At 56.5% G+C, this 27,323-nt stretch overlaps 1 protein-coding gene across 1 annotated transcript in view; it reads right to left on the bottom strand.

Moving 5' to 3' along the window:
- The window catches only part of BPTF (bromodomain PHD finger transcription factor), a 56,741-nt gene that overhangs the window by 26,090 nt on the left and 3,328 nt on the right, over positions 1–27,323 (bottom strand). The window contains exons 2-17 of the mRNA XM_072131671.1: positions 24,354–25,176; positions 22,688–22,905; positions 22,115–22,264; positions 21,933–22,040; positions 21,728–21,853; positions 21,535–21,642; positions 20,703–21,060; positions 20,496–20,627; positions 20,225–20,354; positions 20,022–20,154; positions 19,759–19,929; positions 16,878–18,468; positions 16,659–16,783; positions 16,452–16,580; positions 16,227–16,377; positions 16,023–16,140 (exon numbers count right to left, since the gene is read on the bottom strand). Of these exons, the coding sequence (XP_071987772.1) occupies positions 16,023–16,140; positions 16,227–16,377; positions 16,452–16,580; positions 16,659–16,783; positions 16,878–18,468; positions 19,759–19,929; positions 20,022–20,154; positions 20,225–20,354; positions 20,496–20,627; positions 20,703–21,060; positions 21,535–21,642; positions 21,728–21,853; positions 21,933–22,040; positions 22,115–22,264; positions 22,688–22,905; positions 24,354–25,176 (4,571 nt within the window). The remainder of the gene's footprint in view (positions 1–16,022; positions 16,141–16,226; positions 16,378–16,451; positions 16,581–16,658; positions 16,784–16,877; positions 18,469–19,758; positions 19,930–20,021; positions 20,155–20,224; positions 20,355–20,495; positions 20,628–20,702; positions 21,061–21,534; positions 21,643–21,727; positions 21,854–21,932; positions 22,041–22,114; positions 22,265–22,687; positions 22,906–24,353; positions 25,177–27,323) is intronic.

The raw sequence follows: 27,323 nt of genomic DNA, 5'->3' as shown, positions 1-27,323 counted from the left end.
AGACCGCTACTGATCCAGAGCAAGGACAGGGCCCAGGTCATGACCCCCACACTGCAGAGTATAAAGAGACCGCTACTGATCCAGAGCAAGGACAGAGCCCAGGTCATGACCCCCACACTGCAGAGCATAAAGAGACCGCTACTGATCCAGAGCAAGGACAGAGCCCAGGTCATGACCCACACACTGCAGAGCATAAAGAGACCGCTACTGATCCAGAGCAAGGACAGAGCCCGGGTCATGACCCACACACTGCAGAGCATAAAGAGACCGCTACTGATCCAGAGCAAGGACAGAGCCCGGGTCATGACCCACACACTGCAGAGCATAAAGAGACCGCTACTGATCCAGAGCAAGGACAGGGCCCAGGTCATGACCTCCACACTGCAGAGCATAGAGAGACCGCTACTGATCCAGAGCAAGGACAGGGCCCAGGTCATGACCTCCACACTGCAGAGCATAAAGAGACCGCTACTGATCCAGAGCAAGGACAGAGCCCAGGTCATGACCCCCACACTGCAGAGCATAGAGAGACCGCTACTGATCCAGAGCAAGGACAGAGCCCAGGTCATGACCCCCACACTGCAGAGCATAGAGAGACCGCTACTGATCCAGAGCAAGGACAGAGCCCGGGTCATGACCTCCACACTGCAGAGTATAGAGAGACCGCTACTGATCCAGAGCAAGGACAGAGCCCAGGTCATGACCCACACACTGCAGAGCATAGAGAGACCGCTACTGATCCAGAGCAAGGACAGAGCCCAGGTCATGACCCCCACACTGCAGAGCATAGAGAGACCGCTACTGATCCAGAGCAAGGACAGAGCCCAGGTCATGACCTCCACACTGCAGAGCATAAAGAGACCGCTACTGATCCAGAGCAAGGACAGAGCCCAGGTCATGACCCCCACACTGCAGAGCATCAAGAGACCACTACTGATCCAGAGCAAGGACAGAGCCCGGGTCATGACCCCCACACTGCAGAGCATAAAGAGACCGCTACTGATCCAGAGCAAGGACAGAGCCCGGGTCATGACCCCCACACTGCAGAGCATAAAGAGACCACTACTGATCCAGAGCAAGGACAGAGCCCAGGTCATGACCCCCACACTGCAGAGCATAGAGAGACCGCTACTGATCCAGAGCAAGGACAGAGCCCAGGTCATGACCCACACACTGCAGAGCATAAAGAGACCGCTACTGATCCAGAGCAAGGACAGAGCCCGGGTCATGACCTCCACACTGCAGAGCATAAAGAGACCGCTACTGATCCAGAGCAAGGACAGAGCCCAGGTCATGACCCCCACACTGCAGAGCATAGAGAGACCGCTACTGATCCAGAGCAAGGACAGAGCCCAGGTCATGACCCACACACTGCAGAGCATAGAGAGACCGCTACTGATCCAGAGCAAGGACAGAGCCCAGGTCATGACCTCCACACTGCAGAGCATAAAGAGACCGCTACTGATCCAGAGCAAGGACAGAGCCCGGGTCATGACCTCCACACTGCAGAGCGTAGAGAGACCGCTACTGATCCAGAGCAAGGACAGAGCCCAGGTCATGACCTCCACACTGCAGAGCATAAAGAGACCGCTACTGATCCAGAGCAAGGACAGAGCCCGGGTCATGACCCCCACACTGCAGAGCGTAGAGAGACCGCTACTGATCCAGAGCAAGGACAGAGCCCGGGTCATGACCTCCACACTGCAGAGTATAGAGAGACCGCTACTGATCCAGAGCAAGGACAGAGCCCGGGTCATGACCTCCACACTGCAGAGCGTAGAGAGACCGCTACTGATCCAGAGCAAGGACAGAGCCCAGGTCATGACCCCACACTGCAGAGCATAAAGAGACCACTACTGATCCAGAGCAAGGACAGAGCCCGGGTCATGACCTCCACACTGCAGAGCATAAAGAGACCGCTACTGATCCAGAGCAAGGACAGAGCCCGGGTCATGACCTCCACACTGCAGAGCATAGAGAGACCGCTATTGATCCAGAGCAAGGACAGAGCCCAGGTAATGACCCCCACACTGCAGAGCATAAAGAGACCGCTACTGATCCAGAGCAAGGACAGGGCCCAGGTCATGACCCCCACACTGCAGAGCATAGAGAGACCGCTACTGATCCAGAGCAAGGACAGAGCCCGGGTCATGACCTCCACACTGCAGAGCATAGAGAGACAGCTATTGATCCAGAGCAAGGACAGAGCCCAGGTCATGACCCCCACACTGCAGAGCATAGAGAGACCACTACTGATCCAGAGCAAGGACAGAGCCCAGGTCATGACCTCCACACTGCAGAGCAAAAAGAGACCACTACTGATCCAGTGCAAGGACAGAGCCCGGGTCATGACCTCCACACTGCAGAGCATAAAGAGACCGCTACTGATCCAGAGCAAGGACAGAGCCCGGGTCATGACCCCCACACTGCAGAGCATAAAGAGACCGCTACTGATCCAGAGCAAGGACAGAGCCCAGGTCATGACCTCCACACTGCAGAGCATAAAGAGACCGCTACTGATCCAGAGCAAGGACAGGGCCCGGGTCATGACCTCCACACTGCAGAGCATAGAGAGACAGCTACTGATCCAGAGCAAGGACAGGGCCCAGGTCATGACCTCCACACTGCAGAGCATAGAGAGACCGCTACTGATCCAGAGCAAGGACAGAGCCCAGGTCATGACCTCCACACTGCAGAGCATAAAGAGACCGCTACTGATCCAGAGCAAGGACAGAGCCCAGGTCATGACCCCCACACTGCAGAGCATCAAGAGACCACTACTGATCCAGAGCAAGGACAGAGCCCGGGTCATGACCCCCACACTGCAGAGCATAAAGAGACCGCTACTGATCCAGAGCAAGGACAGAGCCCGGGTCATGACCCCCACACTGCAGAGCATAAAGAGACCACTACTGATCCAGAGCAAGGACAGAGCCCAGGTCATGACCCCCACACTGCAGAGCATAGAGAGACCGCTACTGATCCAGAGCAAGGACAGAGCCCAGGTCATGACCCACACACTGCAGAGCATAAAGAGACCGCTACTGATCCAGAGCAAGGACAGAGCCCGGGTCATGACCTCCACACTGCAGAGCATAAAGAGACCGCTACTGATCCAGAGCAAGGACAGAGCCCAGGTCATGACCCCCACACTGCAGAGCATAGAGAGACCGCTACTGATCCAGAGCAAGGACAGAGCCCAGGTCATGACCCACACACTGCAGAGCATAAAGAGACCGCTACTGATCCAGAGCAAGGACAGAGCCCGGGTCATGACCTCCACACTGCAGAGCATAGAGAGACCGCTACTGATCCAGAGCAAGGACAGAGCCCAGGTCATGACCCCCACACTGCAGAGCATAAAGAGACCGCTACTGATCCAGAGCAAGGACAGAGCCCGGGTCATGACCCCCACACTGCAGAGTATAGAGAGACCGCTACTGATCCAGAGCAAGGACAGAGCCCGGGTCATGACCCCCACACTGCAGAGCATAAAGAGACCGCTACTGATCCAGAGCAAGGACAGGGCCCGGGTCATGACCTCCACACTGCAGAGCATAGAGAGACAGCTACTGATCCAGAGCAAGGACAGGGCCCAGGTCATGACCTCCACACTGCAGAGCATAGAGAGACCGCTACTGATCCAGAGCAAGGACAGAGCCCAGGTCATGACCTCCACACTGCAGAGCATAAAGAGACCGCTACTGATCCAGAGCAAGGACAGAGCCCAGGTCATGACCCCCACACTGCAGAGCATCAAGAGACCACTACTGATCCAGAGCAAGGACAGAGCCCGGGTCATGACCCCCACACTGCAGAGCATAAAGAGACCGCTACTGATCCAGAGCAAGGACAGAGCCCGGGTCATGACCCCCACACTGCAGAGCATAAAGAGACCACTACTGATCCAGAGCAAGGACAGAGCCCAGGTCATGACCCCCACACTGCAGAGCATAGAGAGACCGCTACTGATCCAGAGCAAGGACAGAGCCCAGGTCATGACCCACACACTGCAGAGCATAAAGAGACCGCTACTGATCCAGAGCAAGGACAGAGCCCGGGTCATGACCTCCACACTGCAGAGCATAAAGAGACCGCTACTGATCCAGAGCAAGGACAGAGCCCAGGTCATGACCCCCACACTGCAGAGCATAGAGAGACCGCTACTGATCCAGAGCAAGGACAGAGCCCAGGTCATGACCCACACACTGCAGAGCATAGAGAGACCGCTACTGATCCAGAGCAAGGACAGAGCCCAGGTCATGACCCCCACACTGCAGAGCATAAAGAGACCGCTACTGATCCAGAGCAAGGACAGAGCCCGGGTCATGACCCCCACACTGCAGAGCGTAGAGAGACCGCTACTGATCCAGAGCAAGGACAGAGCCCGGGTCATGACCTCCACACTGCAGAGTATAGAGAGACCGCTACTGATCCAGAGCAAGGACAGGGCCCAGGTCATGACCTCCACACTGCAGAGCATAGAGAGACCGCTACTGATCCAGAGCAAGGACAGGGCCCAGGTCATGACCTCCACACTGCAGAGTATAAAGAGACCGCTACTGATCCAGAGCAAGGACAGAGCCCGGGTCATGACCTCCACACTGCAGAGCGTAGAGAGACCGCTACTGATCCAGAGCAAGGACAGAGCCCAGGTCATGACCCCACACTGCAGAGCATAAAGAGACCACTACTGATCCAGAGCAAGGACAGAGCCCGGGTCATGACCTCCACACTGCAGAGCATAAAGAGACCGCTACTGATCCAGAGCAAGGACAGAGCCCGGGTCATGACCTCCACACTGCAGAGCATAGAGAGACCGCTATTGATCCAGAGCAAGGACAGAGCCCAGGTAATGACCCCCACACTGCAGAGCATAAAGAGACCGCTACTGATCCAGAGCAAGGACAGGGCCCAGGTCATGACCCCCACACTGCAGAGCATAGAGAGACCGCTACTGATCCAGAGCAAGGACAGAGCCCGGGTCATGACCTCCACACTGCAGAGCATAGAGAGACAGCTATTGATCCAGAGCAAGGACAGAGCCCAGGTCATGACCCCCACACTGCAGAGCATAGAGAGACCACTACTGATCCAGAGCAAGGACAGAGCCCAGGTCATGACCTCCACACTGCAGAGCATAAAGAGACCACTACTGATCCAGTGCAAGGACAGAGCCCGGGTCATGACCTCCACACTGCAGAGCATAGAGAGACAGCTACTGATCCAGAGCAAGGACAGGGCCCAGGTCATGACCTCCACACTGCAGAGCATAGAGAGACCGCTACTGATCCAGAGCAAGGACAGAGCCCAGGTCATGACCCCCACACTGCAGAGCATAAAGAGACCGCTACTGATCCAGAGCAAGGACAGAGCCCAGGTCACGACCTCCACACTGCAGAGCATAAAGAGACCGCTACTGATCCAGAGCAAGGACAGAGCCCAGGTCACGACCTCCACACTGCAGAGTATAAAGAGACCGCTACTGATCCAGAGCAAGGACAGAGCCCGGGTCATGACCCACACACTGCAGAGCATAAAGAGACCGCTACTGATCCAGAGCAAGGACAGAGCCCGGGTCATGACCCCCACACTGCAGAGCATAAAGAGACCGCTACTGATCCAGAGCAAGGACAGGGCCCAGGTCATGACCTCCACACTGCAGAGCATAAAGAGACCGCTACTGATCCAGAGCAAGGACAGAGCCCGGGTCATGACCCCCACACTGCAGAGCATAGAGAGACCGCTACTGATCCAGAGCAAGGACAGAGCCCGGGTCATGACCCACACACTGCAGAGCATAAAGAGACCGCTACTGATCCAGAGCAAGGACAGGGCCCAGGTCATGACCTCCACACTGCAGAGCATAAAGAGACCGCTACTGATCCAGAGCAAGGACAGAGCCCAGGTCATGACCCCCACACTGCAGAGCATAAAGAGACCGCTACTGATCCAGAGCAAGGACAGGGCCCAGGTCATGACCTCCACACTGCAGAGCATAAAGAGACCGCTACTGATCCAGAGCAAGGACAGGGCCCAGGTCATGACCTCCACACTGCAGAGCATAAAGAGACCGCTACTGATCCAGAGCAAGGACAGAGCCCAGGTCATGACCCCCACACTGCAGAGCATAGAGAGACCGCTACTGATCCAGAGCAAGGACAGGGCCCAGGTCATGACCCCCACACTGCAGAGTATAAAGAGACCGCTACTGATCCAGAGCAAGGACAGAGCCCAGGTCATGACCCCCACACTGCAGAGCATAAAGAGACCGCTACTGATCCAGAGCAAGGACAGAGCCCGGGTCATGACCCCCACACTGCAGAGCATAAAGAGACCGCTACTGATCCAGAGCAAGGACAGGGCCCAGGTCATGACCCCCACACTGCAGAGCATAGAGAGACCGCTACTGATCCAGAGCAAGGACAGAGCCCGGGTCATGACCCCCACACTGCAGAGCATAGAGAGACCGCTACTGATCCAGAGCAAGGACAGAGCCCAGGTCATGACCTCCACACTGCAGAGCATAGAGAGACCGCTACTGATCCAGAGCAAGGACAGAGCCCGGGTCATGACCCCCACACTGCAGAGCATAAAGAGACCACTACTGATCCAGAGCAAGGACAGAGCCCAGGTCATGACCCCCACACTGCAGAGCATAGAGAGACCACTACTGATCCAGAGCAAGGACAGAGCCCGGGTCATGACCCCCACACTGCAGAGCATAAAGAGACCGCTACTGATCCAGAGCAAGGACAGGGCCCAGGTCATGACCCCCACACTGCAGAGTATTTTTTTTTAAAAGTATTTATTTTTGCAAATTTTTGGAAAATTTTTTTTTTAAACAATTGCAATAAACAAACCAAAGAACAAGATTGTCTGTTACATACTTTCTTCCCCACAATACAGAATAATTGAATAGCATCCGTGGTAATGAACAGGATCTTATTGCGTTTCAATATTAGCTAAGGGATATACCGCGATAAGTGACAGCAGATATTGTAACCAGACATCTTGATACAACACAAATAACTATTGACACAGGGACAATCAGTCACACACACACACACATACCAGCACGCTCAGTCTCCTTCATCATGGAGAGGAGTATATATCACATGTGATTATAAGGCTGTATGGGGAGTCACACACACACACACACACACACCAGCACGCTCAGTCTCCTTCATCATGGAGAGGAGTATATATCACATGTGATTATAAGGCTGTATGGGGAGTCTCGCACCATCTGGACCAGATGCGGTCAAACTTCTGGGGACACTTCCTGTTGGTATACAGGGACCGGTAGTGGGGAATGACGCTGTTAATAAGTAATATCCATCTTTTTAATGGAGGGGGCTCCTGGTCCTTCCAGGTCATCACCACCACTTTTCGGGCGTAGTATAGGACAAACCTAAAGAAAATTTTGTCATAGTGGCTATTGATGACTTCATTTATGATGCCGAGGAGACACACAGAGGGAGACAGTAATCGTGGGAAATCAAAGTGTACATTTAGGAACTCCAGCACTTCGGACCAGAAGACAAGAACCCTAGGGCAGGACCAGACACAATGCAGGAAGGATCCGACTTCAGCCTGACAGCGAAAGCAAAGATCATTGGGCATTGCTCCCATGCAGAATAGTCTAGCAGGGGTGAAGTATACTCGATGGAGGAATTTAGATTGGATCAGGAAGTCCCTCGCACTCACTACAGATGTGAAGTAGGACAGTTCGACCTCCCTCCAGTCATCATCCGACAGGTCAGGGATATCCTGTCTCCAGCGTTCACAGGCTCTATCAAACGGTCTGGACTTTTGCTCTTGTAGGAGAGCATAGCACTGAGTGAGTGGCTTAGGGAGGTCCGGGGTACTCATCAGAGTCTCTAGTTTGGAGAATTTCACTGTCAGGCCGAAGGCGCCGAATTGGGCTTTGAATGCGTGTCGCAATTGCGTGTAATGGAAGCTAGCCGTATCGGGTACAGTATGTCTCTCCCTTAACTCGTGAAAGCTGAGTAACACTGCTTCCGGAGATAATAGCTGGCCTACAAATTTCACCCCCGCCGCCCCCCACATTGTCCAGCCCGGGAGGGAGAGGAAGTGAGAGAGCCACGGATTGAGCCACAATGGAGTCCTAGGCGAGAGAGGGGGGGGGCCGTTTAGCTCTACCAGGGATTGTGCCCTACGCCAGCACACCGCTACCGTACGTAGGGGGAGTGGGGTATCAGATGGGGACTTATACCTGTACAGCAGGTTTGTAAGGGCCTCGTAGGAACCTACCAGGGCACCAGCCAGTGCAGTAGCTGCATTACCCATGTCTATATCTATCCACCACTGGGCATATACTAGCTGGGAAGCCAGGTAATAAAGATACAGATCTGGGGCAGCCAGTCCACCCCTAGACTTGGGAGCCTGAAGCAGCGCTAAACTGAATCGCGGGGCGCTACTCTGCCAGTAGAAGGACCTGAGAATGCCGTCTAAGCGTTTGAACAGACTCTTAGGGAGCAGTATAGGACAAGCATGAAAAAGGTATAGAAATTTGGGGAGGAAGATCATTTTGAATATATTGATACGTCCGTATAGGGACAAGGGGAGAGTGGACCAAGCTTTTAGGCGCGATTCCGTTGCAGCTATCAGGGGTGTGATGTTTAGCTCTGTATATGCCTGGACCTTGCGTGACACCTGGACTCCCAGATATTTAAAGGTGGACACCACCTGGACTGGGACGGGAAGGGCGCGTACCCCTATATCTGATAAGGGAAAGAGGGCCGATTTGTCCCAATTAACCCGGAGACCTGAGAACCCCCCATAGCATTCTATCAGGGACAGAAGGGATTCCAGAGAGGGGCCCACATCCCCAAGGTATACAAGTGTATCATCAGCATAGAGAGATACCTTTTCAATGATAGAACCTCTAGCAATGCCCTTAATGCTATCAGAGTGACGGATCGCCACAGCAAGGGGCTCAATGGCAAGTGCGAAGAGGAGGGGAGATAGTGGGCAACCCTGTCTAGTGCCCCTGGCCATAGGGAGAGTAGGTGAGATATTAAGATTGGTCCTTACCCTAGCCCTAGGGTCGTTATACAATAACCTAACCAATGCTGTGAAGCGAGGGCCAATACCCAGCCTGGGCAGGAGGGTCCACAAATAGGGCCACTCCACAGAATCAAACGCCTTGCAATTATCTAAGGATAATATAAACCCAGGGTCTGAAGACTTCTCTGCCTCTGCTACATTCAGGTGTAGTCTTTGAATATTTATGTCAGTACCCCTCCCTGGCATAAAGCCTGTCTGGTCTGGGTGCACCAAGGATAATATTACTTTATTAAGCCTTGTTGCCAGAATTTTTGCTAGTATTTTGACATCTGAGTTTAGGAGGGAAATTGGACGGTATGAGTCGGGATGCAGAGGGTCCTTACCAGGCTTGGGAATAACTACAATAAGGGCCTCTCGCATGGAGTCAGGAAGGGAACCGCTGTCGAGCGCATCGGAATACAGGCTAAGGAGATGGGGGACCAGAGTCTCACAGTTATCCCTATACCACTCACCTCCCAGTCCATCAAGTCCAGGTGTCTTACCGGGGGGCAATGATTGGATGGCCAGTTCCACCTCCTCCGCCGAGAGCGGGGCATCAAGCTCCAATGACTGTGCCGGTGTGAGCCTCCAAAGTGGAAGACTGTCAAGGAATCTGGAAATCTCGACGGAAGAGGCGGACAATCTGGAGCTGTAAAGAGAAGAGTAGAATTCGTGAAAAACCATGTTTATGGCCCGGGGTTCTGTGTTCAAGGCTCCGTTACTGTCAAGGATAGATGGAACGGATGCACACGGACGCTCAGCCCGCGAGAGATATGCAAGCAGCTTCCCATTTTTATCTCCAAATTCAAAGATGGACGCTTCCCTGGCTTGCAGGCGCTTGCTGGTGCGCTCCTTCACTATAGCTAGATGGTTCCTCTGCGCTTGGGCCCAAGTCTTTTTATTCCCCGGAGTAGGTTTCTCTAGATATTCCTTTTCTGCAGTCACCAGTGCAGCGGTCAGCCTCTCCTCCTGCGCATTTAATAACTTCCTATGGCCAGCTACACCTGACATGAATGCTCCCCGCACTGAGGACTTGTACGAGTCCCAGACTAGAAGAGGATCAGGATGGGTTGAGTGTACATCCCAGAACTCGCTATGCGCTGCCCTAACAGTACTCTGGACCGCTGGGGATAGGAGCCAGGCCGGGTGCAGGCGCCATAAGCGGGAGTCGCTGGGGGGGCCTATAAGGAGACTGATAAGCAAGGCGGAATGGTCAGATGCACTGCGCGGGCAATAGGATACTTGATCAACGTGCTGCAACATATCAGGGGAGACAAAGGCCAGATCAATCCGAGAGAAGCTCTTGTGCACAGAGGAATAGAATGAATATTCTCTCTCTTGAGGATGTTTACTACGCCAAACATCGGCGAGGTCTAGAGAAGTGAGCCACTCATTCAGACGGACCGAGCCTGTGTCTAGGCCGCTTGTGCGATCCAGGGAGGGATTAGGGACTGCATTGAAGTCACCAATGCAGAGGATCGGACTAGGAGGCATAGAAGCAAGTTTACCGGAGATTAGGTGCAATACAGCTGGATCAAAGGGAGGTGGGACATAGACCGACACTACAGTGAAAGTAAAGCCCCACAAGGCACAATGTATGACTACGTACCGGCCAAAGTGATCCGGTGCTACCTGTATGACCTCTATGGGAAGCGCTTTGGATATGAGTATGGATACTCCCCTGGCGTAGACAGAGTAGGAGGAATGATAACCTCTAGCCACCCAGGCCCGCTTCAGAGAGAGGACCTTCTGACCCGTAAGGTGTGTCTCTTGGATACATACCATGTGAGGGGCCTGACGCTTAATGACGTCTAACATCAGAGCCCTCTTGAATTTGGAGTTGAGTCCCCTCACATTCCAACTCATTACCTTAAGTGAGGACATCTTAGCGGAAGGGAAAGGGGTGTGGGGAAGGAGACGTGAGCAACCAAGCATTCATCCTTTCATACCACAGAGACATAGACAGACAGACAACAGTGAGCATAACAAATATAACCAGAACTGTACTAACAATCCCAAGAATATAAACCCCCTGTCTAACACCCTAACAGCAGTCGTGCAGACCTATACCCAATAACAATCAAAGAATAGAACAGTGGTCCCTAACTCAAGACAAACTTACACCATTTGTCCCGGGACCCCTAACCCTCAGAGTATATATAAACAGGAGGTATTTAGGCAGCCATGTTTAAAGAGAGCAAAGGAGGGGATAAGGGAAGAGTAATATGTAGAGGGGAGCGGTAAGAGGATAAGGGAGGGGGGGAGTAGGTACAAAGAAGGGGAAGGGGAGGGGAAAGAGAAATAAGTGCCATATGTGGCGCACAGGCCAAATTGACCAAAAGAGATAGCACATCAGTTATGGGGCACCATATACGAGGCGTGCGCCCCAATGTAAAGCAATATTAGAAAATTAGAGCAATGATTTAGGACCCCTAAGCATCAATACAGGACTAAGTCCAGCAATGTCATAGCTCATCAGATAAAAGGATATATGAGTCCAGTCACTCAGGAGGTGCGGGCCTTGCAGCGGGAGCCCGTGGAGCTGCATCAGCCCAGTGAAGTGCTTCGGTTGGGCAGGTGAAGAATCGAGTCTTCTGTCCGTCCACAATTCGGAGCTTGGAAGGATACATCATGGAGTATTTATACCCCTTGTCACGGAGACGGGCACGGACCTCAGTGAATTGTGCGCGTTGTTTCCTGACGGATGCAGAGAAATCAGGGTAGAAGGACACTCTGCTGTTGGCATAGAGGATTTCTCCCTTGGTACGGACAGCCCTGAGGATAGAGTCCCTGTCCCTAAAGTGCAGCAGCCGGGCCAGGAAGGGTCTTGGATTGCCCCCTGGGGGGCCAGGGCGGGATGGCACACGATGGGCCCTTTCCACTGTGAAGAACGGGGAAAAGGTATCTGCAGGAAGCAAATTTTTGAGCCAATTTTCAAAAAAGGATACCGGGTCAGACCCCTCCACTTTTTCGGGGAGGCCAACCACTCTGACGTTGTTCCGTCGCAGTCGGTTTTCGAGGTCGTCCGCTCTGTCGATGGATGCAGACATTTGGCGCTGAAGCTCTCTTATCTGTGTCGGCATAGGCCTCTGGACATCTTCCACCTCAGATATTCTGCGCTCAGTTTCGGTGATTCGCTCTTTAGCTTTATGGACATCGTGTCTTAAAAGAACAAAGTCCTGTCGCAGCTCATCCACCTTGGTAACCAGTTTGGATTGGCACCCATTAATGGCCGCCAGCACCTCTGCAAATTTGCGGTCCAGTTCAGTGGCCACGTCAGGCGGATCAGCGCCCTCTTCATAGCATACAAGCTGTGGCGGGCTCTGGGAGCCTTCAAAGAGGGAGGGAGAGGAGTTTGGGGACCCCTGAGGAGAGCAGGGCTGTGTGCGGGAGAATCTCCCCAACTTTTTGGCAGCGTTCGACTGAATCTGTGCTAGAACGGCTTGTGATGTGGAGCAGTCCTGCGCATCCAGGGGTTCCAGGGACTGGAATGGAGGATCTTCATGGACGGATTCATCATCCGATGGAGGCGCAGACACCCCGGACGCTGCTTTGAGCAATTTAGCCGTCTTCCTCCGGTTACCCATGGCGTCTGGGCAGAGGGGGCCAGTGATAAACAATCGAGGAGCCTAGCATCCAGTAATTAGCAGAAACAGAATCAGGGCCCACGTGGGAAATTGCAGCGGCACTGCAAGGGTTAATACAAAACAGAACCCGGGCAGGGGGTCACTGGGAGTATGGAGGACTCAGTGCTGGGCTGCACAGCTTGGGGTCCCCAGGTGAGAGGTGGGCAGCAGCAGGGGAATTACTTCCCTACCTTACTCCTGGCTGCAGTCCGGCAAGGGAGAGGTTAACCCTGCGCGCCTAGGCCTCAGGCAGCGCAGGGGAGTCCAGTATAATGGCGCCTCCGGCAGGCTGCAGGGGTGACTGGAGCGCTGCCGCGATCCTTCAAGTGGGTCGGCGGCTCCGTATGTCCAGAGGCGGGGGGGGGTTTCCCTCACCGCTCCGGTGTGCAGCCGCGATGTCGGGCGGCTACGGTCCCGCCGCCGCGCTGGGCACGTGGGAGCTGCAGGAGCTGGAGTGCGGGGGGACCGCACGGAGCCGGGGACCTCCGCGATATCGGCACCGGAGCGTGGAGGCAGGTACCCGCGGCACCGGGGAGCAGGCTGGAGGGGGCACAGGTGGAGGATGGCTGCCTAGGGAGGGTGATGGGGTGCCGGGTCCCGGGAGCTCCGCGGCGCACGTCCTCCTAGCTCGGCATCAGGCCACGCCCCCAAGAGCTTACCACACTGCAGAGTATAAAGAGACCACTACTGATCCAGAGCAAGGACAGAGCCCAGGTCATGACCTCCACACTGCAGAGCATAAAGAGACCGCTACTGATCCAGAGCAAGGACAGGGCCCGGGTCATGACCCCCACACTGCAGAGCATAGAGAGACCGCTACTGATCCAGAGCAAGGACAGAGCCCGGGTCATGACCCCCACACTGCAGAGTATAAAGAGACCACTACTGATCCAGAGCAAGGACAGAGCCCGGGTCATGACCCCCACACTGCAGAGCATAAAGAGACCGCTACTGATCCAGAGCAAGGACAGAGCCCGGGTCATGACCCCCACACTGCAGAGCATAAAGAGACCGCTACTGATCCAGAGCAAGGACAGGGCCCAGGTCATGACCCCCACACTACAGTATAAAGAGACCGCTACTGATCCAGAGCAAGGACAGAGCCCGGGTCATGACCCCCACACTGCAGAGCATAAAGAGACCGCTACTGATCCAGAGCAAGGACAGGGCCCGGGTCATGACCTCCACACTGCAGAGCATCAAGAGACCACTACTGATCCAGAGCAAGGACAGGGCCCAGGTCATGACCTCCACACTGCAGAGCATAAAGAGACCGCTACTGATCCAGAGCAAGGACAGGGCCCAGGTCATGACCTCCACACTGCAGAGCATAAAGAGACCACTACTGATCCAGAGCAAGGACAGGGCCCAGGTCATGACCTCCACACTGCAGAGCATAAAGAGACCGCTACTGATCCAGAGCAAGGACAGGGCCCAGGTCATGACCCCCACACTGCAGAGCATAGAGAGACCGCTACTGATCCAGAGCAAGGACAGAGCCCGGGTCATGACCTCCACACTGCAGAGCATAGAGAGACCGCTACTGATCCAGAGCAAGGACAGAGCCCGGGTCATGACCCCCACACTGCAGAGCATAAAGAGACCACTACTGATCCAGAGCAAGGACAGAGCCCAGGTCATGACCCCCACACTGCAGAGCATAGAGAGACCACTACTGATCCAGAGCAAGGACAGAGCCCGGGTCATGACCCCCACACTGCAGAGCATAAAGAGACCGCTACTGATCCAGAGCAAGGACAGAGCCCAGGTCATGACCTCCACACTGCAGAGCATAAAGAGACCGCTACTGATCCAGAGCAAGGACAGGGCCCGGGTCATGACCCCCACACTGCAGAGCATAGAGAGACCGCTACTGATCCAGAGCAAGGACAGAGCCCAGGTCATGACCCACACACTGCAGAGTATAAAGAGACCACTACTGATCCAGAGCAAGGACAGAGCCCAGGTCATGACCCCCACACTGCAGAGTATAAAGAGACCACTACTGATCCAGAGCAAGGACAGAGCCCGGGTCATGACCCCCACACTGCAGAGTATAAAGAGACCACTACTGATCCAGAGCAAGGACAGAGCCCGGGTCATGACCCCCACACTGCAGAGCATAAAGAGACCGCTACTGATCCAGAGCAAGGACAGGGCCCAGGTCATGACCCCCACACTGCAGAGTATAAAGAGACCGCTACTGATCCAGAGCAAGGACAGAGCCCGGGTCATGACCCCCACACTGCAGAGCATAGAGAGACCACTACTGATCCAGAGCAAGGACAGAGCCCGGGTCATGACCTCCACACTGCAGAGCATAAAGAGACCACTACTGATCCAGAGCAAGGACAGGGCCCAGGTCATGACCCACACACTGCAGAGCATAAAGAGACCGCTACTGATCCAGAGCAAGGACAGAGCCCAGGTCATGACCTCCACACTGCAGAGCATAGAGAGACCGCTACTGATCCAGAGCAAGGACAGAGCCCGGGTCATGACCCACACACTGCAGAGCATAAAGAGACCACTACTGATCCAGAGCAAGGACAGGGCCCAGGTCATGACCCACACACTGCAGAGCATAGAGAGACCCCTACTGATCCAGAGCAAGGACAGAGCCCAGGTCATGACCCACACACTGCAGAGCATAAAGAGACCGCTACTGATCCAGAGCAAGGACAGAGCCCGGGTCATGACCTCCACACTGCAGAGCATAAAGAGACCACTACTGATCCAGAGCAAGGACAGAGCCCAGGTCATGACCTCCACACTGCAGAGTATAAAGAGACCGCTACTGATCCAGAGCAAGGACAGAGCCCAGGTCATGACCCCCACACTGCAGAGCATAAAGAGACCGCTACTGATCCAGAGCAAGGACAGGGCCCAGGTCATGACCCCCACACTGCAGAGCGTAGAGAGACCGCTACTGATCCAGAGCAAGGACAGGGCCCAGGTCATGACCTCCACACTGCAGAGCATAAAGAGACCGCTACTGATCCAGAGCAAGGACAGGGCCCAGGTCATGACCCCCACACTGCAGAGCATAGAGAGACCGCTACTGATCCAGAGCAAGGACAGAGCCCGGGTCATGACCTCCACACTGCAGAGCATAGAGAGACCGCTACTGATCCAGAGCAAGGACAGAGCCCAGGTCATGACCCCCACACTGCAGAGCATAGAGAGACCGCTACTGATCCAGAGCAAGGACAGAGCCCAGGTCATGACCTCCACACTGCAGAGCATAAAGAGACCGCTACTGATCCAGAGCAAGGACAGGGCCCAGGTCATGACCTCCACACTGCAGGCCCAGGGTGCACTTACCTGCTGCACTAAGAGACGCTGCTGCTTCAGTTGGGCGTCCATTTGGGATTTCCCATCTTCCCCCTTCTTTAGGTCCACAACCCTACATTCCCCGGACTGGATCTTCTCCTTCTCCACCCTGAAGAGATAAATGGGGGTTGTAGTCCATGGTGTAGGCAGAGGATACTCCAGCTGTATGGCCCAGCCGTGCTGAGTGACACTTACCTCTCGGAGAAGCACTTAATCTCCCACAGCTCCAGCTCATCCTCGGTCACCCAGGTCTCCAGGATGATGGGACCCGTCTGTTTCAGGGTCTCTGGTCTCTTGGGGCGCAGTGCACTGGAGCGGAGCCCCTTGCGCTGAGGGGTCGGAGTTTCTGTAAAGGGAAGTGTTACGTTATGTCTGGGATCTGGGGGGAGGGAGAAGGGCGCTCAGGGTGCAGGGTCTCACCTTTTGGTGCCTCTGGGACACCGATGGGACAGATGATTTTCCTGATACAGTACTCGGAGCGGATCCCATAGGGGCCAACGTCTCTCCTCTTGATGATCTCTGTGGTGATGATTTCCGTCTCAGAGGATTCTAGAAGATGCGCATCGTTAGGCGTCACTTTATTATGTGCGCAGCATGTGGAGCCGAGTGTGCGTGTGTGATGTGTACCTGTCCGGGTTATGCCTCCACCAGGCGGGGGTTTAGCAGCCATGTCATCCCACCGTAGACTCGCCCAGAGGAGACGCAGCATCAGGCTGACCCCGGCCAGAGACTTCACAGTCTGCAGACGATACCTGAGAGCCGGGAGAGACATTACACACGGCAGGAGCTACAACACCATCATGGGGCTCTGCACCCCGGATACAAGGCGGCTCGTCATGTCCTTACCTCCAGGTTATTCCGAAGGTGGGGCGCGGGGAGGGGTACGGCCAGATATCGTGCACCGGTTTGGCGTTATAGCTGAAGTACGGCACCTCCCGGATCCCCCCCCTCCTCGACAGCTTCTTCAGGTCGTCATTCGGCAGGACAAAGATGCTCTTCTTGCTGCTCTTGGTGACAAATTTCCTGTATGAGGGGAGTGCCGTCCCGGAGCGGGACTTTTTGGGTTTGGAGAACTTCACGAGCCGCACACGGTCCTTGGTGGAGTACTCCTTGCTTATGGTCATCATGGAGGAGACGCTGCCATTGGGGGTGGTCACAGAGTCCGACACCGTGGCGGTCGTGACGGTTTTGCTCTGTTCTTTGACGGACACCACGCCGTCTCCGCTAGGATTGGCCGCTGTGACTTTGGTGACTGTTGTGGTGCTGGACATACACGTGTTCTCTGCAGATGACACCTCCTGCTTGGAGGAATCACTGCAAACCGCAACGACGGTCCTGGTTGTGGACACGGTGGTGGTTGTAGTGGTCACCTCCGTGACAACCGTTTGGGTTTTCGCCTCCCCGTTGCCAGTGTTTTGCTCTGTGGAGTCATTGCTGAGGCTGGACTCCTCGGGGGAGGTCACTGGGGTCTTCTCAGGATCCTCCGCCCCATCTATGGAGTTAGTCAGTGACTGAGGGGCACTAGGAGCCCCCGGGTATTGCTCCTCACAGTTGGGGGCTTTATCTTTACCCCCAGGGCTTCCATTCTTATCTTCCTCCTCTTCCTCCATGCTGATGTCTCCGTTCATTAACGCTCTGCCTGCAGGGTCCTTCAGTTTAGTGCCGTGTTCACACAAAGGCACAGAGACATTATTCACCTTGGGCTCCTCTTCCGAGAGGCTTTGGTGGTCGCTCAGCTCGTGGATGTCCTTCCCGTTGACCTGGGGTGCGATGACCTCTTCCTTATTCTGGAGGTAGTCGGCCTCATTTGTGGGTCCTTCCTTCTGAGCTCCATGGGTGGACTGCTCCAGACCATCCTCCGGGTGCTCCATGTCCATACTGTCTGCATCCTCCTCAGGGGGCACAGATTTGGCTGGTTCTGGACTGGGTGACTCTTCGGGCCGCTCCTCTGCCTGACTATTGGCAGATCCGCTGTCTGTAGTGGCGGGTGCCTCGTCTTTGGTCTCTTCCGTCCTGTCCGGGACATCATTGTTCTGCGCTGCCCTGTCTGTGCTGCTGGGAGGATCTGCTGGAGGTTCAGTGGATGTTTGGGTGACATCTCCGGGACTGTCCATGTCCAGTTTCCGGACGACCCCGAGTCTGCCGCCTCCCGGTAAGAGGTTGTCGCTCTTCTGCTGCGGAGAGGACGTCTCCTTGGTGCTGTCGCCCTGTTTGAGTCTCTCCAGTCTCTGCTTCTCCTCGTAGGTGAATTGTCTCTCCCTGCGCTCCAGTAACACGTCCAGACGGGAAGCTTTCACCTTCTTCTTATACCACGTTCTCATCTGGAAGCCGAGGCTCACATTGATTAAATCGGCATCTGGAAAGGTTCCCTCCTCCTTGACTGAAGACGCGTCGTCCTCCATGGGCTCGTCCTTTACAGGGTCCAGATCATCGAGTCCTGCAGGTGTAAAGAACGAACACGTCAGGAACCGAACACTGTAAGGGCATATAACCTGGCAGGATAGTCACAAGGGAGGAGTCACTATTGTGGGGCGGGGCTTCCTTCCATTATGTTCTCTGCAGTCAAACCCAGTGCGGGTTATGTACAGGACACGTCCAGAGACAGCGCCTCAGCCCACATCAGGTACCACAGGACCAGAGCGGGTCATGTGCAGGACGCGTCCAGAGACAGCGCCTCAGCCCACATCAGGTACCACAGGACCAGAGCGGGTCATGTACAAGACACGTCCAGAGACAGCGCCTCAGCCCACATCAGGTACCACAGGACCAGAGCGGGTCATGTACAGGACACGTCCAGAGACAGCGCCTCAGCCCACATCAGGTACCACAGGACCAGAGCGGGTCATGTACAGGACACGTCCAGAGACAGCGCCTCAGCCCACATCAGGTACCACAGGACCAGATCGGGTCATGTACAGGACACGTCCAGAGACAGCGCCGCAGCCCACATCAGGTACCACAGGACCAGAGCGGGTCATGTACAGGACACGTCCAGAGACAGCGCCTCAGCCCACATCAGGTACCACAGGACCAGATCGGGTCATGTGCAGGACACGTCCAGAGACAGCGCCTCAGCCCACATCAGGTACCACAGGACCAGATCGGGTCATGTGCAGGACACGTCCAGAGACAGCGCCGCAGCCCACATCAGGTACCACAGGACCAGATCGGGTCATGTACAGGACACGTCCAGAGACAGCGCCTCAGCCCACATCAGGTACCACAGGACCAGAGCGGGTCATGTACAGGACACGTCCAGAGACAGCGCCGCAGCCCACATCAGGTACCACAGGACCAGAGCGGGTCATGTACAGGACACGTCCAGAGACAGCGCCGCAGCCCACATCAGGTACCACAGGACCAGAGCGGGTCATGTACAGGACACGTCCAGAGACAGCGCCTCAGCCCACATCAGGTACCACAGGACCAGAGCGGGTCATGTGCAGGACACGTCCAGAGACAGCGCCTCAGCCCACATCAGGTACCACAGGACCAGATCGGGTCATGTGCAGGACACGTCCAGAGACAGCGCCTCAGCCCACATCAGGTACCACAGGACCAGATCGGGTCATGTGCAGGACACGTCCAGAGACAGCGCCGCAGCCCACATCAGGTACCACAGGACCAGAGCGGGTCATGTACAGGACACGTCCAGAGACAGCGCCGCAGCCCACATCAGGTACCACAGGACACGTCTCATTCTCTGGGAGGCTGGATGGACACTTACCTTTCCCTGTGGAGCACGAGTCCTCATCTTGCAGCATCCGTTCCATGGTTCTTGTGTGCTCCAGGTCTTTGCTTTGGTCCTTGTGATCCGTCTCCTCCTTCTGGTCCGGTTTTACATCCCGCTCCTCGTCCTTCTTCTTATCAGCGCTTTCTGTCTCAGTCTGGGTTTTATCTGATACACATTGAGGAGAGATGAGGATCAGGCTCTGAGCACGTGACGCTGTGTGAATCGGCTCCTATAATATCATTGCGGCTATAACTCACCCAGCGCTTTCCTGTAGTTGACGTTTGTGTTTCCAGGAAATCGCGGCATGGAGCGATGGACGTGCGTTTTACTGATCCAGCTCCATCCCCCGTAGCCGGTCACCCGGTATTCCTCCCCTTTCTGCTTCCAGACCTAAAAACAAGCGGACGGTCACAACTCCGGCAGGACGGGAGCGCTGCAAACAGCGGGGGAGGGGACTTACCTGGTGCTTTATGGGGAAGGTGTACTTGACCCAGGTGGCCTGCAGCATCGTCTCCTCCTCCTCCTGTTTGCGCTCCTTCTTCTTTACTTTGTCTTTTTCTTCTCTTTCCATCGAGGTCATCCTCCGCAACCTGCAAGGTAATGCAAATAAAACTATTATAAAGTACTGAAATGATTCAGAATGCTGGAACCTGTCACCAGTTCTCCTCCTTGTGTTATACCAAGTTACAGGTTGTGTTTTGGGCATCTGCATATAACCACCCCAGACCTACCTTGTGTGACCCAGAGAATCCTTCCATATGGGGAGCATGACGACAGGTTTAATGGCGCACTCCAGTATCGCCAGCGCTAGTGCAAACTCCCGCGGCTTGCTGCACATCTGCACGGCCTTGATCCAGTTTGACCTGTAGCAGAGACACAGCCGTGATACACTCTGAGCCTCGGGAAGCCTCTGCCTGCTCCGAGCGGCCCTCTCTTACCTGTGTGAGGCCCAGTTGGGGTGCAGGAAGGGAGCAGGGATGTTGTTCTCCAGCTGGACGATGGTGAGCCTCAGGGTGGAGATGGTCAGCACTTTAGAGCCGTGCACCGAGCCGTTCCACTTGAATTCCCCGCTGGGCGAGAGGCAGAACTTGTGTGAGAGATGGCGCCTCTTGTCGTGGTCCTCCCGGTGCTGGTGCTTGTTCAGGGCGTACGAGTTGGTGGTGTACTGGTTGTGGTAGACGCGGTACTTGCCCTCCTGCCCGAGCTTAAAGTAATTGCTCAAGACGCCTCTCACGACCACATCCTTCCTGGTGCTCATGCGGGAGATCTCGCCTTGAGAATTAACCACCAAGACCTGTGGGGGAGACACGGAGACAAGTCAATAAGGTAAAAGTGGTGGCCGGGGGCGAGGGGCCCATCATCCTCCTGTCACTACCGACTTCTAAGAGGTTCGGAAGTTATCCCGGCCCTCAGGGGCACCTTCAAAAGGAGAAAAACAGGAAACAGGGCCCGCCAGAGCCGGGGGAACCGCCAGAGCCAGGGACCCCCAGTGCTGGGGACCGCCAGAGCCGGGGGAACCGCCAGAGAGCCAGGGACCCCCAGTGCTGGGGACCGCCAGAGCCAGGGACCCCCAGTGCTGGGGACCGCCAGAGCCAGGGACCCCCAGAGCCAGGGACCCCCAGTGCTGGGGAACCGCCAGAGCCGGGGGAACCGCCAGAGCCGGGGGAACCGCCAGAGCCGGGGGTGCCCCTGAGTGCTGCAGTGGGCCGTCCTTATAAATCTGATTTGCCTCCTGGGCTGCGGCACAGAACTGCCGGTGAAGACTTAACTTGCTGTCGGGGTTGCGCAGCCGCGTCACCATCCTGGAGTAGGTCCGCAGCGGAGAGTGAAAGTCCAAACCATCGGACGAGCTCTTCTCCAACTTCACTTCCCCAAAACCTAAAGTGAAAATAGTGAGGGGACAGGCGTTACACATCAGGCGGTCAGGCTACATGTGGAGGGGGTCCCCGCTCCAGGCACCCACCTGTCTCCTCAGGCTTCAGGGCCAGCTGTGGGGCAGGAGGCTTACTGTCTCCCTGCTGGTCAGGTGCAGTACTGCAGACATTGTCTGGCGGTGGAGCAGGCGGCACAGAGGGGACATCTGACATCTCTATGGATACAAATATATGAATCCATTATATATGTCATCAGGTGCAGGGAGGGGTGAGGAGGTGCACGGGCTCAGGTACCTGAGGGTGCAGGGGTCTCCGGGGCCTTGTCATCCAGCAGGGTGCTGCTCTCCGGAGGCTTCTCGGGTTCTCGGGCCGTTGGCTCCTCTGTGTTGGGTTTCTCAGGTTCTGCAGGAAGTCAGAGAGTTTAGCAGCAGGTCCAGATGCAGCAGTACACGGCACACGCACCCCCAGCCCCTCACCTGCAGCCTGGCTCTTCTCCGCCCCCTCCTCGGCTTTGGTGGTGGACTCCTTGTTATCCTCGGCTGCGCTCTGTGACTTGTCTTCCTCCGGTGTCGCCTTGTTCGGCTCCGCTTCATCATGTTTGGCTTTCAGCCGCTCCGTAATTTCCTCTAAAGAGATAAATAACATGAAATCTCTGCAGGGACCCGGAGATGTGGGGTGTGTAGCGTGTGCGGGGTGTGCAGGGTTCAGAGTGTGCTGGGTTCAGGGTATGTGTGGGGCGTGCAGGGTGTATACGGGGTGCGGGGGCGGCTCCTCACCGTTGACCACAGACAGGTAGGAGCGGTTGCTGCCCTTGGCCTTGTTGGTCAGCTCCTCGGTGATGTGCATATAGTGTGGGGTGTGTAGGGTATACGGGGCGTGCAGGGTGTATACGGGGTGCGGGGGCGGCTCCTCACCGTTGACCACAGACAGGTAGGAGCGGTTGTTGCCCTTGGCCTTGTTGGTCAGCTCCTCGGTGATGTGCATGCAGTGTGGGGTGTGTAGGGTATACGGGGTGTGTGGGGCGTGCATGGTGTGGGGCGGCTCCTCACCGTTGACCACAGACAGGTAGGAGCGGTTGTTGCCCTTGGCCTTGTTGGTCAGCTCCTCGGTGATGTGCATGTGGCGCAGGATCTCGGGGCGCAGGTCTCCCAGGGTCTTGCACAGTTCGGCCTCGTAGCGCGTCTTGTCCAGCCGCTCCAGTAACTCGTCCAGCTGCGGCACGGAGCTGTAATACCAGATCCTCTTCTCCTGCTCAGAGTCTTCCTCACTACAGACCGGGGGAAAGGGTCACTGCCGGGAGCTGTATACAGCGTCTGTATATACCATAGAGCTCGCTATATACTGTCCTCCCTATACATCACCCCCACTCTCACTATATACACCCCCCCCCCCCGCAGATAAAGGGCCGGGACCCAGCGCCCCCCGCAGATAAAGGGCCGGGACCCAGCGCCCCCACAGATAAAGGGCCGGGACCCAGCGCCCCCACAGGTAAAGGGCCGGGACCCAGCGCCCCCCGCAGATAAAGGGCCGGGACCCAGCGCCCCCACAGATAAAGGGCCGGGACCCAGCGCCCCCCGCAGATAAAGGGCCGGGACCCAGCGCCCCCCACAGATAAAGGGCCGGGACCCAGCGCCCCCCACAGATAAAGGGCCGGGACCCAGTGCCCCCACAGATAAAGTGCCGGGACCCAGCGCCCACTGCCCCCCCCCGCAGATAAAGGGCCGGGACCCAGCGCCCCCACAGATAAAGTGCCGGGACCCAGCGCCCACTGCCCCCCCCCGCAGATAAAGGGCCGGGACCCAGCGCCCCCACAGATAAAGGGCCGGGACCCAGCGCCCCCCGCAGATAAAGGGCCGGGACCCAGCGCCCCCACAGATAAAGGGCCGGGACCCAGCGCCCCCCGCAGATAAAGGGCCGGGACCCAGCGCCCCCCGCAGATAAAGGGCCGGGACCCAGCGCCCCCCGCAGATAAAGGGCCGGGACCCAGCGCCCCCACAGATAAAGGGCCGGGACCCAGCGCCCCCCACAGATAAAGGGCCGGGACCCAGCGCCCCCACAGATAAAGGGCCGGGACCCAGCGCCCCCCACAGATAAAGGGCCGGGACCCAGCGCCCCCCACAGATAAAGGGCCGGGACCCAGCGCCCCCACAGATAAAGGGCCGAGACCCAGTGCCCCCCACAGATAAAGGGCCGAGACCCAGTGCCCCCCACAGATAAAGGGCCGGGACCCAGCGCCCCCCGCAGATAAAGGGCCGGGACCCAGCGCCCCCCGCAGATAAAGGGCCGGGACCCAGCGCCCCCCGCAGATAAAGGGCCGGGACCCAGCGCCCCCACAGATAAAGGGCCGGGACCCAGCGCCCCCACAGATAAAGGGCCGGGACCCAGCGCCCCCACAGATAAAGGGCCGGGATGTAGCGCCCCCACAGATAAAGGGCCGAGACCCAGCGCCCCCCGCAGATAAAGGGCCGGGACCCAGCGCCCCCACAGATAAAGGGCCGGGACCCAGCGCCCCCACAGATAAAGGGCCGGGATGTAGCGCCCCCACAGATAAAGGGCCGAGACCCAGCGCCCCCCGCAGATAAAGGGCCAGGACCCAGCGCCCCCCCCACAGATAAAGGGCCGGGACCCAGCGCCCCCCCCACAGATAAAGGGCCGGAGCGGCCCCCATTCAGGGACACTTGCTGTACAGTCCAGTTTTGGGGATGTGACACTTACATGACGATGCGCCTGTTGAGGAACCAGTACTTCCTGCGGTGCCGGTCGTATCCGATGGGCTCGTGCCGTATGTAGGGTTTGTTCTTTTGGATTTCGGTGACGCAGTCACTGACGCCGGACACTTTGTGGGCCACACAGACCTCGCACTGCCACTCGTCCTCCGGCACCTCCTCCAGGGGCGGCTTGACGCACTCCAGGTGGTAGACGGCGGAGCAGGTCTCGCAGCACAGCAGGTCCCCCAGCTTATGGCAGACGCGGCAGTGGTCGTCGTACTGGATGACCCCCTCGGACATTAACTCCTCGCGGGCCATGGTGGTGGTTAGAAACTGATCCACCAGGAAGAGCAGGACCTGGACCTTACTCTCAATGGGTCCGTAGGGGTAGTCGTCCATCTCCTGGTATGGAAGCACATGGTGGTACTCCCTGTCACTCTCACAGTACGAGCGCAGGACCTCCGGCCACGTCATGCCGTCTATGAAGTACAAGGTGGAGTTGACGCTGTCCTTGAGGTCGGCCGGGCCAAAGCTGGTATTGGAGGTGTCCTCCTCGCGCAGGACGGCCTTCAGGAGGGCGATGTGGGTCTCCGCCATCAGGGTGCACTGCTCCTGGCTCACCAGGGACGCACAGAAGTCCTCAAAGCGGAAAGGAGAAAGTCTCAGCACCGTCCCAAAGGTCCGGAGCACCTCGTACACAGCAATGACGTTCAGCAGGTGCTCAGCCGGCAGCAGCAGGTCCTCCGAGGACTTAGGGAACTCCAGTGGAGGAAGGTCCTTCTCCTCATAGATGGGGGAGCGCGGCCGGTGCACACGGGGCTTCCTCCTCCCTGAGGAGACACAACGAGATTCATTACATAACAAGCAACATCACCCCAGCAAGACAGAGCAACCGAAGAGGAGGAAGAGGAAGAAGAAGAAGAGGAGGAGCAGGGGGAGGAGGAAGAGGAAGAAGAAGAAGAGGAGGAGCAGGGGGAGGAGGAAGAGGAAGAAGAAGAAGAGGAGGAGCAGGGGGGAGGAGAAAGAGGAAGAAGAAGAAGAGGAGGAGCAGGGGGGAGGAGAAAGAGGAAGAAGAAGAAGAGGAGGAGCAGGGGGGAGGAGAAAGAGGAAGAAGAAGAAGAGGAGGAGCAGGGGGGAGGAGAAAGAGAAGAAGAAGAAGAGGAGGAGCAGGGGGGAGGAGAAAGAGGAAGAAGAAGAAGAGGAGGAGCAGGGGGGAGGAGAAAGAGGAAGAAGAAGAAGAGGAGGAGCAGGGGGAGGAGAAAGAGGAAGAAGAAGAAGAGGAGGAGCAGGGGGGAGGAGAAAGAGGAAGAAGAAGAAGAGGAGGAGCAGGGGGGAGGAGAAAGAGGAAGAAGAAGAAGAGGAGGAGCAGGGGGGAGGAGAAAGAGGAAGAAGAAGAAGAGGAGGAGCAGGGGGGAGGAGAAAGAGGAAAGAAGAAGAAGAGGAGGAGCAGGGGGGAGGAGAAAGAGGAAGAAGAAGAAGAGGAGGAGCAGGGGGGAGGAGAAAGAGGAAGAAGAAGAAGAGGAGGAGCAGGGGGGAGGAGAAAGAGGAAGAAGAAGAAGAGGAGGAGCAGGGGGGAGGAGAAAGAGGAAGAAGAAGAAGAGGAGGAGCAGGGGGGAGGAGAAAGAGGAAGAAGAAGAAGAGGAGGAGCAGGGGGGAGGAGAAAGAGGAAGAAGAAGAAGAGGAGGAGCAGGGGGGAGGAGAAAGAGGAAGAAGAAGAAGAGGAGGAGCAGGGGGGAGGAGAAAGAGGAAGAAGAAGAAGAGGAGGAGCAGGGGGGAGGAGAAAGAGGAAGAAGAAGAAGAGGAGGAGCAGGGGGGAGGAGAAAGAGGAAGAAGAGGAGGAGCAGGGGGGAGGAGAAAGAGGAAGAAGAGGAGGAGCAGGGGGAGGAGAAACAGGAAGAAGAGGAGGAGCAGGGGGGAGGAGAAACAGGAAGAAGAAGAGGAGCAGGGGGGAGGAGAAAGAGGAAGAAGAAGAGGAGCAGGGGGGAGGAGAAAGAGGAAGAAGAGAGGAGCAGGGGGAGGAGAAAGAGGAAGAAGAGGAGGAGCAGGGGGAAGAGAAAGAGGAAGAAGAGGAGGAGCAGGGGGGAGGAGAAAGAGGAAAAAGAGGAGGAGCAGGGGGGAGGAGAAAGAGGAAGAAGAGGAGGAGCAGGGGGGAGGAGAAAGAGGAAGAAGAGGAGGAGCAGGGGGGAGGAGAAAGAGGAAGAAGAGGAGGAGCAGGGGGGAGGAGAAAGAGGAAGAAGAGGAGGAGCAGGGGGGGGAGAAAGAGGAAGAAGAGGAGGAGCAGGGGGGAGGAGAAAGAGGAAGAAGAGGAGGAGCAGGGGGGAGGAGAAAGAGGAAGAAGAGGAGGAGCAGGGGGAGGAGAAAGAGGAAGAAGAGGAGGAGCAGGGGGGAGGAGAAAGAGGAAGAAGAGGAGGAGCAGGGGGGAGGAGAAAGAGGAAGAAGAGGAGGAGCAGGGGGGAGGAGAAAGAGGAAGAAGAGGAGGAGCAGGGGGGAGGAGAAAGAGGAAGAAGAGGAGGAGCAGGGGGAAGAAAAAGAGGAAGAAGAGGAGGAGCAGGGGGGAGGAGAAAGAGGAAGAAGAGGAGGAGCAGGGGGGAGGAGAAAGAGGAAGAAGAGGAGGAGCAGGGGGGAGGAGAAAGAGGAAGAAGAAGGAGGAGCAGGGGGGAGGAGAAAGAGGAAGAAGAGGAGGAGCAGGGGGGAGGAGAAAGAGGAAGAAGAGGAGGAGCAGGGGGGAGGAGAAAGAGGAAGAAGAGGAGGAGCAGGGGGGAGGAGAAAGAGGAAGAAGAAGAGGAGCAGGGGGGAGGAGAAAGAGGAAGAAGAAGAGGAGCAGGGGGGAGGAGAAAGAGGAAGGAAGAGGAGCAGGGGGGAGGAGAAAGAGGAAGAAGAGGAGGAGCAGGGGGGAGGAGAAATAAAGTTGAGTGATCTAGAAGAGGAGGAGCAGGGGGGAGGAGAAAGAGGAAAAAGAGGAGGAGCAGGGGGGAGG

Source organism: Engystomops pustulosus, unplaced genomic scaffold (genome assembly GCF_040894005.1).
Source record: "Engystomops pustulosus unplaced genomic scaffold, aEngPut4.maternal MAT_SCAFFOLD_117, whole genome shotgun sequence".
Lineage (NCBI taxonomy): Eukaryota > Metazoa > Chordata > Amphibia > Anura > Leptodactylidae > Engystomops > Engystomops pustulosus.
Note: the sequence above shows the minus strand (reverse complement) of the source record. Positions and strands in the feature narration are given on the sequence as shown.